The 14,716-nt window shown below is 38.2% G+C and overlaps 1 protein-coding gene across 8 annotated transcripts in view; it reads left to right on the plus strand.

Annotated features, from left to right (window-relative positions):
• FRYL (FRY like transcription coactivator) overlaps positions 1-14,716 on the plus strand; it is a 264,481-nt gene that overhangs the window by 138,360 nt on the left and 111,405 nt on the right. For all 8 annotated transcript variants that reach the window (XM_044945882.2, XM_025290069.3, XM_025290064.3 and 5 more), the window contains 2 exons: positions 1,210-1,349; positions 2,620-2,716. In XM_044945882.2, coding sequence (XP_044801817.1) covers positions 1,210-1,349; positions 2,620-2,716 — 237 coding nt within the window. The remainder of the gene's footprint in view (positions 1-1,209; positions 1,350-2,619; positions 2,717-14,716) is intronic.

Below are 14,716 nucleotides of genomic sequence, written 5' to 3' on the forward strand. Positions count from 1 at the left end.
AATTAGAATCTTGTTTTTATTTTAATTTTCTAGATTAGAAACTATTGACCTGTCAGGTTATAATTTATAAATCATAAATGCATGATTAAAGGAAGACAGATTATAAAAAAAGAGAAGAATGTACAATCAACCTGTTTCATTCTTTGTTACATGAAAAATATAAAATATTAGGAAAAATAAATGTTTAATTCCTAGAAGTAGCCATTTATCTTCATTAACTGACACTTCCTACAGTTGTAGAACTGAGTGAGATGTTGAATATCCCTGCAGCCTGTAGTTTTTTTAGTTAAGTCAAACAAAGTGAAGCATGTTTCACTGTACGCTAATTTTAAAATAATAATTTTATGAACAATGGATTGAATCAGATACAAAGTTTCTTATGAAGAGAGTATGTTTTTTCTCTGGATCCTCAAGGTGACCTTAGGGATGACTAGTGGTAGCTGGTGTACCTCTTACCACCACTACAGGCAAGCTGGGTTCATTCATGAAATGAATCTGATAAAGCTAACCTACAGTTCAGATAGTTTAAGGGATGCCTCAAATTGAGTGGCAGGCATCCGTCCCACTCCATTTATTTTTATGCTGTCCATTTATACATTTTAAGCTTTAAAAGCATGTGTATAACACATTTCTAATATGTTCATTTGTGAGTATCACAAATTGTGTAATTATAATTCTCTGTTCCATGTCATAGCAGCACAGAGGCAAGTGGAGCTCTTCCCGTAGTTCTAACTGGTGCGGTCTTCTCTGTTTCTGCATCTCTTTATCCCTTCTAGTTGTAACATTTTAGAACATTTCATTCACATGTGTAGAGAGGAACTGGCCAGGAAAAGGAAGGAGATGTGATTGTTTGATGTTGTGTGTTAAGGTTCACCCAGAGGCGTCATGAATATAATCAGGGATGTTACTAACAGTCATGTTTTTACACGAGCAGCATATGGAGGCAGGTAAAGGGTGGAAAGCCACTGAACTAAACTGCAAGGATTTGGGTAAATTTTAATAGTCAGTGAAATGTAACTCACTATACTTTATTACTTGGCTAGACTCCCAGCCCTTATTTTTATTTTGAAACACATTTATTGCTCTTGAATTACTATGTTTTGTGTTAATTTATTCCAGAAATATTGCTCATTTCTAAGTGATTGTGAGTAGAGTTAGAAGCGTGGCACTTTGATGTATTTTATCTTTGGCAACATCTTGTGTTTCCAGTTGATAAGCTCTATGAGCTCAGTAGCAGAGCACTGTCTCCCTTCCTTACTCCGCACCTTGTTTGACTGGTACAAGCGCCAGAACGGAACTGAAGATGAATCATATGAATATAGGCCTCGGTCTAGCACAAAATCTAAGGGGTAAGAGGCGCATTTTTTTACTTTTCTGTCTGGGCTTGAAGTACTTCCAATGAAGAGGCTATAGTGTTATCAGCTGACAATTGTTATTGTTTGGTTACTTTTGTTGAACAGGTAACAGAGGGAAAAGGTGGTTCACACTTAAATTGTGAATCAAGTGAAGGTATCAGTTAAAGGAGGTGCTGCCCCACAGGAGTCACCCCTGGAGCTAGTCTTGCCAAAATGCATTTCAAGAAAGCTATCTCAGTGGTGCCGTGAGGAGCTTAACAGTCATCGACAAAGTTAAAAATATTCAAAGAAAGTCCTGTTCATATGGTTTGTGAAGGGAAACAATTGTGATATTGGAAGACTGCTCAAACCTTATATTCTTACACTTAAGACTCTTCTTGGAGTTAAATCCTTGAACTTGTCTTTTCTTTCTTCACATTTTCCAGGGAGATCATGGATTTAAGTAAAACATGTTTGTTTTCAGATGATGGCCTATGGTTTAGAATTGGATTTCAGCAGATGCCACTTGTGATTTTCCAACTTAGATTTGTGAAAAAATGACCTGGCACTGTATTTTCATATTTTTCTTCCTCTTATTCTTTTATTTTTTATTTCTTTTAAAATATGGTTTTATTTATTAAAAAATTTCCATTTGTATGTTTAATTTTTATTTTTTGTAAATTATGAACATATGATAACACACAGGCGACTTGGAAAATACAGAACAAGGTTACATATCGTTCCATTATATATTATAATAATTTTTTGAAGTAGATAAGATTTTTAGTTGGAGTTTCAATATCAAACTCGAAAAATTAATAGAATGAATATACAGAGAAGTAGGATATTGTAGGTCTGAAAAGCTCTGTGAACCTATTCAACATAATTAAGATTTATACAATTTTCACACAACAGTAGGGTATAAATTCTATTCATTTTTTTGGCCGTGCCACTTGGCATGTGGGATCCCAGTGCCCTGACCAGGAATTGAACCCATACCCCCTGCACTGGAAGCACGGAGTCCTAACCACTGAACCACCAGAAACTCCCTCTAATTGTTTTAGATTAGGTTTTATTTCTGACAGATGTAGTAGTGAGATTTGCATGTAAGTTCCTAACGTACAAAATGAGAACACAAGAAATGCAATATATATGTTGGGTGATTACAAAAACTTTTAACAGTTGCCATGAAACACCATACATACTAGGAACTCAGTAAATAACACGAAACACTAACCAAGAGCTCTTTTCATAATACAATCCTAATTTGAGATTCTTGTTTCAGGGATGAACAGCAACGTGAAAGAGACTATCTTCTTGAAAGGAGAGACTTAGCAGTAGATTTCATTTTTTGTCTAGTTTTAGTTGAAGTTCTAAAGCAGGTAAGCTCTTTCGTTTCTGCAAAGTCTGTATTTCTTTTTTTCTCTGATTTGCTTTCATGTTTCAGTTACCTAGTTTAGGATGTTATATCTAAAATTCTGGCTCACAGAAACACGATTCCTGTAATTTAATTGTATGCCTTTCTGTTGCCTGAGGATTGCATGTCCTGTACCTGTCTCTCCCCATTCTTTCTACCTTCGTTTGCCATCTAAGACATGAAATCGTGTTAGTAAAATGGAGCTGAATAGAAACTGTTAAATACGGGCTTTTAGCTGTCACTATAGTCTGCCTGTCATTTACCTACTTCAATTCCTTTTTACCTCCACTTTTAAAGAAATTCTCTTCTTAGCTCTCAAGCCTGCGTTTCAATGTGTAATAATTGTGCAGTGATTGTTGAGCAATGGGGGTGATCTGAACTGTCAAATGCAAATGATTTTCAGGATAATGAATTATTTATGTTTGTTCATTCAACGGGCTTCCTTGATAGTTCAGTTGGTAAAGAATGTGCCTGCAAAGCAGGAGACCCCGGTTCAATTCCTGGGTCGAGAAGATCTGCTGGAGAAGGGATAGGCTACCCACTCCAGTATTCTTGGGCTTCCCTGGTGGCTCAGCTGGTAAAGAGTCCGCCTGCAATGCGAGAGACCTAGATTTGATCCCTGGGTTGGGAAGATCCCCTGGAGAAGGGAAAGGCTACCCACTCCAGTACTCTGGCCTGGAGAATTCCATGGACTACAGTCCATGGGGTTGCAAAGAGTTGGACATGACTTTCTCTTTCACTTTCATTCATTCAATAAATGTTAGAATGTCTGCTGTTGGGTGGCATTGTTCTAGGTGCTGCACTCCTGAGCTCATCATCTCAGTGACATAGTGAAGATATAAATATGTAATTTAGTGTCAGCTATCATCTTGTACATATTTTTACTATTCACGATCAGTACAAGTATATGTATAAGTGCCTGTACTGATGTGAAAGTATGTTTTCCATAGTTTGTAGTCTTTAAAAACTTATACAGCATTCAAAGATGATCCATGTATTTCCAGCCACGTATGCTGTAATGTTTTGGGAAAAGAAAAGATCAGGTCACCTAAAAGAAAAAAAAAATCATATTTTGCATATGACATGTTTGGACAGGGAGTTTTGTTTTTGTTGTATAAAATGTAAAAGAATACCTAATATGACATGAAAAAGCAAGTGTAAGATATAAAAAGTTAATTGATTTGATAGTCTTTTTTTGATATAACCACTATAAAAATATTTGAATTGTATAATCATGTGTACTTTGCCTTTGTTTTTACAATGTATGTGAAAAAATACTGAAATCGGAATATCTGAAACCCACAGATAAAAATATATTTTTCTTATTTTTTATTTTGTTTAAAATAAAAGTTTAATAACTTTGAATATGTGAAATAGATAAATGCATTAATCAAAGGTAAAATCACTTTAATTTGTACCTTTCATGAAGATTTATTTAGTCAATGTGGGAAAAAAGTTTCCTCTGCAAGTTGTGCTTTTGAAAGCCAGATTTGCTTTCTGTGATCTCTCAGTTTAGCTGGATCCTAGATCCTAGGGCGGAAGTCAGTAGAGATATAGAAGGACCTGAGGACCAAAAGCACGATACCATGAACAGACTTGGGCTTTGCGTTCATCAAGGTTACATGCATGCTAAGTCACTTGAGTTGTGTCCGACTCTTTGTAACACCATGGACCATAGCCCGCCAGACTCTTCTGTGCATGGGATTCTCCAGGCAAGAATACTAGAGTGGGTTGTCATGCACTCCTCCAGGGAATCTTCCTGAGCCAGGGATCGAACCCAAGTCTCTCATGTCTCCTGCACTGGGAGGCATATTCTTTACCACTAGCTCCACCTGGGAAGCCCCATCAAGGTTGATCTCATGCTAAATGTAGATCTTGTGACGAGTTTAGTCATCAGTATTTGCATTTCTTAGTTAAATGATAGGGGAATTTCTTCTCCCAGCCAAAGAAATTGCAAACTCCGTGCACTGACTTTCAGGCCCCTCCATGATCTGACTCTTTTATGCCTTTTCTCCTTTGTTTGCCATGATGGTCTTCCACTTAGCAACTGGTCTCTCTTCTCATCTAAAAGTTACCTATGATTGCACTGGCTTCAGAACTTCGGTGCACAGACAAACCCTTGGAGGGTTTTCCTTCTCCCCTTACCTTTCCTTCTCAACTGTCCTTTTACCCTTCCCCATTGTCTTTGTCTTGATCTTCCTTTTCTTCTTGTTCCTTTAAAAAATTTAATAGTCCAGATAACTCTTCTAGTAGGGAAAAAAAAAATCGAGGTCTGTAAACCTAAGAAAATCCTTTCAGGCCCATTTTTTGAGTCCTCTGCACAAAATCCTTTCATATCCATGGTTCACATGGACTCAAGTATAAAAAGGGGAAATACAGTGGCTCTCATAGCTCATCCTTGTTTTCGGTTCTTTTATCATACTCTTCTAACCTACAGTTCCCTTTCTACTTAACATTCTTTTTTAAAAAATTTATTTTTTAATTGGAGTATAATTTCTTTACAGTGTTATATTCTTTTGTACAACAACATTTATACCCCTTTTCTCTTTTACCATTATCCTGATATTTTCATTCAAATGCACTCATCAAAGAAATATATATCAAAAGCATCAGTTCAGTTCAGTCACTCAGTCATGTCCGACTCTGCGACCCCATGGACTGCAGCACACCAGGCTTCCCTGTCATCACCACCAACTCTCGAAGCTTGTTCAAACTCATGGCCATTGTGTCAGTGATGCCATCCAACCATCTTGTCCTCTGTGGACCCCATCTTTTGCCTTCAATCTTTCCCAGCATCAGGGTCTTTTCAAATGAGTCAACCCTTCCAGGTGGCCAAAGTATTGAAGTTTCAGCTTCAACATCAGTCCTTCCAATGAACACCCAGGACTGATCTCCTTTAGGATGGACTGGTTGGATCTCCTTGCAGTCCAAGGGACTCTCAAGAGTCTTCTCCAGCACCACAGTTCAAAAGCATCAACTCTTTGGCGCTCAGCTTTCTTTATGGTCCAACTCTCACATCCATACATGACTACTAGAAAAGCCATAGCTTTGACTAGATGGAACTTTGTTGGCAAAGTAATGTCTCTGCTTTTTAATATGCCTTCTAGGTTTGTCATAGCTTTTCTCCCAAGGAGCAAGCATCTTTTTGATGTTCATTATTGAAAATCCTATATAGGTTTTCTCTTTCCCAGTAAAATGCAAGTCTTTTTAGCTTCTTCAAAATTACTGCAACTACAGAATATGAAATAAAAATCAATAGAACTTTCTGAACTATCATGACAAACGAACCCAATTTTTTTCTGTGTCAAAATGATGTAGGGTTTAATAGATTCAGAGAGTAATCAATGGTAGTATATTTTGAATTTAATATGACTATTACTTTTGTCCCACATACATGTATTAAAATGTGATTCAGTTTTATTTTGATGAGATGGATGGCTCCAGGAGTAACCTGGAGTGTAATGAAATATCGATACATGGTTGGGTCAGTCTTGAAAGGGGAGTACATATTGTTTAGTGGGTTAGTGCTTGATCTCATATATTACAAATTATTTGTTTCTTTATTAATTTGTCATGTCCTTATCACACGTTATTATGTGTCATAATCACATATTTAGAACTCTTCACAATACACAAAGAGCTCTGTATCCCTTATACCACCTGATCATTCTGATAAACTTTGGGAATGCTTTTTAATCCCAGCTGTGTCATTTAGTTGCTTTGTAACTTGGACAAGTTATTACTCACTGATTTCTTTCCTCCTCTATAAAAGAATCATGAGAATTAAATACAATAATTAGATACAATAATATGAACATGCTACTGCTAAGTCACTTCAGTTGTGTCCGACTCTGTGTGACCCCATAGACGGCAGCCCACCAGGCTCCCCCATCCCTGGGATTCTCCAGGCAAAAACACCAGAGTGGGTTGCCATTTCCTTCTCCAATATGAACATGAGATGTGTCCAATAAATGCTATCTGTTGTTTTTATCTTATAGATAAATGTTCTTAGTTACAATGATTTGCTGAAGATTATGAAGCTAGTTCTCTTTTTAAATAAAACTATTCTTATTAGTAAAATCAGTGATATAAAATTAGGTGAAATGACCAGCATCTTATAAAATTAAAGTTTAAATCATAAGTTAGACAAAGGATTGAAATTATATAAATGTGATGGGAAAAAATCTGGTTAAATCAGTGTGATATATCATGGGAACAAAGTTAAATCAAGATGGTAAAGGACTAATTTTATTTTTTCAAGAAAGTCAGAAGAATAATTTTGGGATCATGGCCAACTACAAATGTTAGAATGTTAGTACCAGAGGCTTTAGAATCCTTGATAAAAAGCATATTTAAACAGCACCATAGCATTTAGACGGAGAAGGCAATGGCATCGCACTCCAGTACTCTTGCCTGAAAATCCCACGGACGGAGGAGCCTGGTAGGCTGCAGTCCATGGGGTCACGAAGAGTCAGACATGACTGAGCGACTTCACTTTCACTTTTCACTTTCATGCATTGGAGAAGGGAATGGCATCCCACTCCAGTATTCTTGCCTGGAGAATCCCAGGGACACGGGAGCCTGGTGGGCTGCTGTCTATGGGATCGCACAGAGTCGGACACGACTGAAGCGACTTAGCAGCAGCAGCATAGCATTTAGAATGTTTGAGGAAATTTTTTTTTTCATATTGAATTTTAGCCATACATTTGTTCATTGAAATAGACAAGATGAGGAAACCAGGCCTATGAGCCACTTCAAGTTTTTTGGCTTAGTCTTATCAATCCTTATTGTGAAATATCAGAAGGTAGAGTAGTAGATCCTTAGGATTTTCAGATTTGACATTGACATTTTAGATGTTAGTGAGCAGTCCTGAACGTTATGATGTTATTTGTGATTTTGCTGAGTCATGAGTTTATTCACTCTTTTTCATTGAGGACTGGTCATTTACATAATGAATAAACCTTGCTGACTCTCAGGTATACATATCTTATCTGGTTTTGTGGTTTTCCACTTTCATGATGTGCTAAAAGCATTAGATTTAGGGAATAGCTTTGGAATAAAACTTGAGTATTCTTTAGAGTCTACTTGATATATCTTTCTTGAATGTTAAAGTAGAATTTGAGCTGCTTCTAGTCATGCAAATGACAAGATTTGAAGAATTCTTGATACTATAGATGAGGCTATTAATTACTCCATGAGGTAGAACTTTTTTCTATAAGCTAAAATAGGATTCTGCCCCACCCCCCTTTTTGGAGATTCAGTTTGGCAATTTTTGTTGTTGTTGTTATTGTAAGTAAGCGGGAGAAGTAGAAGTTTCAAGAATATCTGAGCATTCTAATAGTGTCCATTCTTAAAATTTTTAGAGATTGTGCTTTTTTTCTTCTAAAAATTAAAACTGAGATAATGTTTCTTCTCTCACTTCTGTTTCTCTGTCTCTTTTCTAGCTACACTATGATAAAACTGTAAACATTTTTCCTCATTTGTTCCATTTATTAAATGTATTTTCATATATCAGAAGCTGGGCACACAGTATATTTTAGAGAAATATGCTCTGACTTCTAAATTTCAGTCCTCTCATCTGCAAAACAGGGAACAAATACTACCATGTAAGATTACTGTAAGTGTCGGAAGTAATGTATATAAAATGCCTGGAAAATACCCAGCACACAGACACTTGGAAAGTGTTGGTAGTTCAGTATTAAGGTAGTAATAGAGAGCACACAGCATGGCTGAGTAGTGTCCCTAGCTGTCACTGTTAGACTTCTGGCATCATTGGAGCCATAGACTATGTAGGAGAAAGTATGGGTGTAAGTTAGCTTGTGTTTCATACCTGTGGCCTAAAGCACACCAGACATCCCTGTGAGGACGTCATTATGGTAAAACCACAACACAGCACAGTGAGTGGGGCACAGGAAATTTTATTCCTGTCACATGTAGTGTCGCATTATTGCAAGGTCACTGATGTGTCTGGCGCCAGCCTGTATGATTAGTGCTGTGAGCTCTACAGGAAGTTCTGGGAGTCAGGCTGCTTGACCCATATACAGCCTATTCCCGAATAAAGGTTGGCATCACCTAGTGGTAGATATCTACTTTGTTTTAACCATCGATGGGTTAATCAGAGGGCTTACTGGGACTTAATGACAGAAAATGAAGAAGAACTAAAGAACCTCTTGAGGGTGAAAGTAGATAGTGAAAACACTGGTTTAAAACTCACCATTCAAAAAACCTAAGATCATGCCATCCAGTCCCATCACTTCATGGCAAATAGAAAGGGAAAAGTGGAAACAGTGACAAATTTTTTTTTCTTGGACCCCAGAATCGCTGCAGACAGTGACTGCAGCCATGAAATTAAAAGACACTTGCTCCTTGGAAGGAAAGCTGTGACCAACCTAGACAGCATATTCAAAAGCAGGGCCATCACTTTGTTGACAAAGGTCCATATAGTCAAAGCTGTGGTTTTTCCAGTAATCATACACAAATGTGAGAGCTGGACCATAAAGAAGGCTGACTGAGGAAGAATTGACGCTTTTGAACTGTGGTGTTGGAGGAGACTCTTGAGAATCCCAAGGAGATCAAACCAATCAAAAAGAAATCAACCCTGAATACTCACTGGAAAGACCAAAGCTGAAGCCAGAGCTCCAAAACTTCGGCTACCTGATGTGAAGAGCTGACTCATTAGAAAAGACCCGGATGCTGGGAAAGACTGACGGCAAAAGGAGAAGAGGGCAGCAGAGGATAAGATGGTTAGATAGCATCAACAACTTAATGGCCATGAATCTGAGCAAACTCCAGAAGATAGTGCAGGACAGGGCAGCCTAGCATGCTGCAGTCCATGGGGTCGCAATGAGTTGGAGATGACTTAGTAACTATACAAGAACAACTGGGATATAGGGGACGATAGCAGTGACTTCAGTAACCTTTTAGTTACCTTTAGGCATATTTTGTTTGGCCCAGTCTGGGGAAGATCAGGCTAGGAGAATACATCTGCCTCCCTGCTTCCTAATGAACTCTGGATTACTGCCATTTTCCCCTGTGAGGCCTTGTCCTCGGTGTCTCCGTTCTATGTTCTAGTTCCCTCATCTGCCCTACCTTCCTAGGAGGTAAGAATTTTGTCCTAGTCCCTTTTAGAGAATGGTAGAAAAAGTGCAGGGACAAGAATCAATCTCCTATTGTAATGCATTCTCTCAGTTTTTTTTCTCTCTGGTCTGGTAATTACGGGCTCTAATCTATTATCTGCGATTTTCACAGGTAAAAAAGTGGAAACTTCCTCCAGGTTATATAACTAGTGAATAGAATAGCTCAGCTTTTCTTCATTAGAGTGATAAAAAGGGTAGAAAGACATCTTTTATCACTCTAATGAAGAAAATATTTTACAATATTATATAATAATTTGATTATAATTTACTTATAATAAGTTGGGCAACTTGGTATAAATTTAAGGGAGCATTTTGCAGTTACTGGTTTTAGTTTCTCCTTTTGTTATTGACTGGGGGATTTTTGTAGAAGCAAACTCTTGTGGTCTGCAATTTGATTATAGTAGTGAGTATTAATATGTCTCTGGTCAGTAAGTTGTTAATATGAGATGAATCGTGTAGCCCTAAGAAAAGGTACTCAAGGTACCACGTAAAAGATTGCCATGCCAAGATCATACTTAATGGCCCAGCCAATATTCCAAAATTCCTATATCAGTGAGATGTGATTATTAACCTTATGCATCTATAATGGTGGGATGTGTCTGCCTATAAAAGGTTGGAAAGCTTCTTATAATTATGCAGTCAGTCATAAAATTCCTACTTAAAGTATCCCTAATTGCAAGAGGAATTTCGGGTTTATAATTTCAGTTTACCAATGGGAGAGAAAGGTTAACACTTCTGGAGGCTGAGCTCTCTGACTTTACTATGTAGAATAAATTTAGGTCCTAGTCTGTTATTATCATGGGCTAGTGGCACCCCACTGCAGTACTCTTGCCTGGAAAATCCCATGGACGGAGGAGCCTGGTAGACTTCAGTCCATGGGGTTGCGAAGAGTCTATAACTATATTATTAACAATTTTAGGGCTTCCCTGGTGGCTCAGCTGGTAAAATTTTAAGCAAATGTAAAGAATTCCTATGTGTTTGGCTCTAATTGGACCCTGAGATGCACAGATTGGATAAATTATAATCCTGGTTCAAGACACACTTTTGTGGTTGATCTCTGCATGACTATCTATGTATTTATTTACAGTGTAACGTTAGCTTATGAGCCTACCACCTAAGACTGAGAACTCAACTATTACCTAAAATTTTAATCCTAATTATGTAAAGCTCCCATTTCACTCCCTGGCTACTTCCTTACTATCATACTGATTTTTATGTTAATTGTTCCCTTAACTCTTAAAAAATGTTTTCATGTATGTCTGAATAATATATTAAATATTTCTTGTTTTTGAACTTTCTAAAAAGTTGTATTATACTGTTTCTTTCCTCTGGGACTTACTTTTTTCATTCAATATTATGTTACTAAGATTAATCTATGAAGTATGCAGCTAAACATCCTTATTTTCTTATAATGTGTGTAACTGCTAGTGTAGTGGAGCTCCTCCCTCTTAGGTTTAGTAGCTGGGGCCTAAAATTAGACTGACAGAAGTAAACTTAGTAGAAGAAAAGGTTTACTGCATATACATCTCGAGGCCTTCACAGAAAACAGGTGAAGACTCAAAGAATGGTTCAACCCGAGAACCTGTTTTAACAAAGAACAGTACGTTGTGGAGAAGTGACAAGACAAGGAAAAGTTTGGGCTCCTAGAGATGGTAAATCATGGGAAGGTAAATACATGGGGGAAGCCAGTGGAAAATAAGGACTATTTAGTAAGGCTTCTTTGTGCAGCTCCTTCTCTTGCCTACTTTGTGTTTCTAGTGACAGTGGTTTGTCCTCTTCTTGGTTAGGGAAAAGAAAGAGAGGAGGCTGCTTTTAGGGAGAAAGGAGGAGCAGAGTGCTTTTCCCTCGTCTGTTCTTTCTCTCTTGCCTTCAGCGTAGAACAATCCTTATGCCCAAGGGCCATGATTTGTGGTGACGCGCTGTGGTCTTCACTAGATGGCAGGCTGTGTGAGAAATTGATCTGAAGTTTGACCAGCAGCACTTATGAGCCCGGGAGCAGGCAATGGCACCCCACTCCAGTACTGTTGCCCGGAAAATCCCATGGATAGAGGAGCCTAGTGGGCTGCAGTCCATGGGATCGCTAAGAGTCAGACACGACTGAGTGACTTCACTTTCACTTTCCACTTTCATGCATTGGAGAAGGAAATGGCAACCCACTCCAGTGTTCTTGCCTGGAGAATCCCATGGATGGAGAAGCCTGGTAGGCTGCAGTCCATGGGGTCGCACAGAGTCGGACACGACTGAAGCAACTTGGCGACAGCAGCAGCTTGTGAGCCCACATTCATTTACGTTATTTCTACAATTTGGTATTGTCAGACTTAGTTTTTTTCCCATCAAGTAAGGGTAAAATGATACCTTGTGTATTTTCTTTCTTCACAGTCCAACTCTCACATCCATACACGACCACCGGAAAAACCATAGCCTTGACAAGACGGACCTTTATTGGCAAAGTAATGTCCCTGCTTTTTAATATGCTGCCTAGGTTGGTCATAACTTTTCTTCCAAGGAGCAAGGGTCTTTTAATTCATGGCTGCAGTCACCATCTGCAGTGATTTTGGAGCCCCCAAAAGTAAAATCTTTCACTGTTTTCATTGTTTCCCCATCTATTTGCCATGAAGTGGTGGAACCAAATGCCATGATCTTAGTTTTCTGAATGTTGAGTTTTAAGCCAACTTTTTCACTCTCCTCTTTCACTTTCATCAAGAGGCTCTTTAGTTCTTCGCTTTCTGCTGTAAGGGTGGTATTATCTGCATATCTGAGGTTATTGATATTTCTCCCAGCAATCTTGATTCCAGTTTGTGCTTCATCCAGCTCTGATTTCGAATGATGTACTCTGCATATAAGTTAAATAACCGAGGTGACAATATACAGCCTTGACATACTCCTTTCCCGATTTGGAACCAGTCTGTTGTTCCATGTCCAGTTCTAACTGTTGCTTCTTGACCTGCATACAGATTTCTCAGGAGGCAGGTCAGGTGGTCTGGTATTCCCATCTCTTTAAGAATTTTCCACAGTTTGTTGTGAAGAATTGATGCTTTTGAACTGTGGTATTGGAGAAGACTCTTTGCGAGTCCCTTAGACTACAGGGAGATCCAACCATCCATCCGAAAGGAAATCAGTCCTGAATATTCATTGGAAAGACTGACGCTGAAGCTAAAACTCCAATACTTTGGCCACATGATGTGAAGAACTAACTCATTTGAAAAGACCCTGATGCTGGGAAAGATTGAAGGCCGGAGGAGACGGGGACGATGGAAGATGAGATGGTTGGATGGCATCACTGACTCAATGGACATGAGTTTGAGTAAACTCTGGGAGTTGGTGATGGACAGGGGAGCCTGGCGTGCTGCAGTCCATGGGGTCACAAAGAGTTGGACATGACTGAGCGACTGAACTGAATTGTGTATTTTCATTCTTATTACTGATGAAAGCAAGCATCTCTTCATATGTTTATTGTCTTAAGAATAACAAAAGGCAAAATCAGAAAATGGTAAAACTTTCCTGAAAGCCTTTAAAGAAGTAGGAAGATATTTCATGCAAATGTATAAGAATATAGTTATCCCCAAATTGATCTGTAACAGACAGTTTTTGTGGAACTAGAAAAGATGGCTCTAAATTGAATAGGAAAGAACAATAGCCAAGCTGTCGTGGAAGAAAAATAGGGAGGCCTTGCAGTGCCAGACATCAGAACCTGGTAGTAAGCTCTTGTAATTAAGACAGAATGATTTTAGTATAGATGTGAATTAGTGGATGGAATAGAGAGGTCAAAAACAGACCCCCACATATAAAGAACAAGAGTCTCTGTAAATGATGACTTGGATAATCTTTAACTCATCAGTTCCTCCTTTTGAACTCTTTCCCATGGAACTATAAAAGTAAATAATGCTAAATACATAAGATGTTTTTTGTATAACATCATATATATTGAAAATCTGGAATGAAATGTTCATTAATAGGGAGCTCATTAAACAAATTATAATATACACAGAGTTTTATATGGCTGCTCTATAGTGTAAGGAGTGCTCAGTACTGACAGGGAAAGATCCATCATTCTATTAAGTAAAAATAAGATGTGTGGGTGGGTGAGTGTAGGAAAAAACCTGCAAATAGATATATACCAGTAGTGATTATATATGGGGGAAAGGGCAGGGATTTTATTTTCTGGTTTTAATGTTTTGATGTGTTTCCCATATTAGGAACTAACATGTAATTTTTAAAGAACTAAATAAAACAAACATTTAAATGAAAAATTTCTAATACTAGTAAAACCATAACTAATTTTAAATTGTTTGAAGTTGGAGTTCCTTTTGGATACTATTATGGTAGAATATCAGACTATATGGAATATGGACCTGGCTCAATCAAAGCTCCCTTTCTTATAGGTGTCACAGAGGGTTACCCAGGAGTGCATTTTTAAGTTTCTGATAGAGAGAATAGTACAACAATGGCTGTTTTTTCATCTGCATAGTCTGTAGTGTAAGGGTTTGTGGTTATGAAGCTAATATTCTTGAATTTAGAACTTGATGAAGTAGATGTTGAGGGCTTCCCTAGTGGCTCAGTTGTGAAGAATCCACCTGCCAATGCAGGAGACGTGGGTTCAATCCCTGAGTCAGGAGGACCCCTGGAGGAGGGCGTGGCAACCCACTCGTATTCTTGCCTAGAAAGTCCTATAGACAAAGGAGCCTGGTGGGCTACAGTCAACCAGGTCACACAGAGCCGGGCATGACTTAGCGACCAAACAACAACGAAGTAGGTGTTCAACTAAATTCTTAGAGAAAAATAATAATCTTAGAGAAGGGGAAGATTGACAGATTAGTAGTAGATTATAT

This window comes from Bubalus bubalis, chromosome 7 (assembly GCF_019923935.1).
Source record: "Bubalus bubalis isolate 160015118507 breed Murrah chromosome 7, NDDB_SH_1, whole genome shotgun sequence".
Taxonomy (NCBI): domain Eukaryota; kingdom Metazoa; phylum Chordata; class Mammalia; order Artiodactyla; family Bovidae; genus Bubalus; species Bubalus bubalis.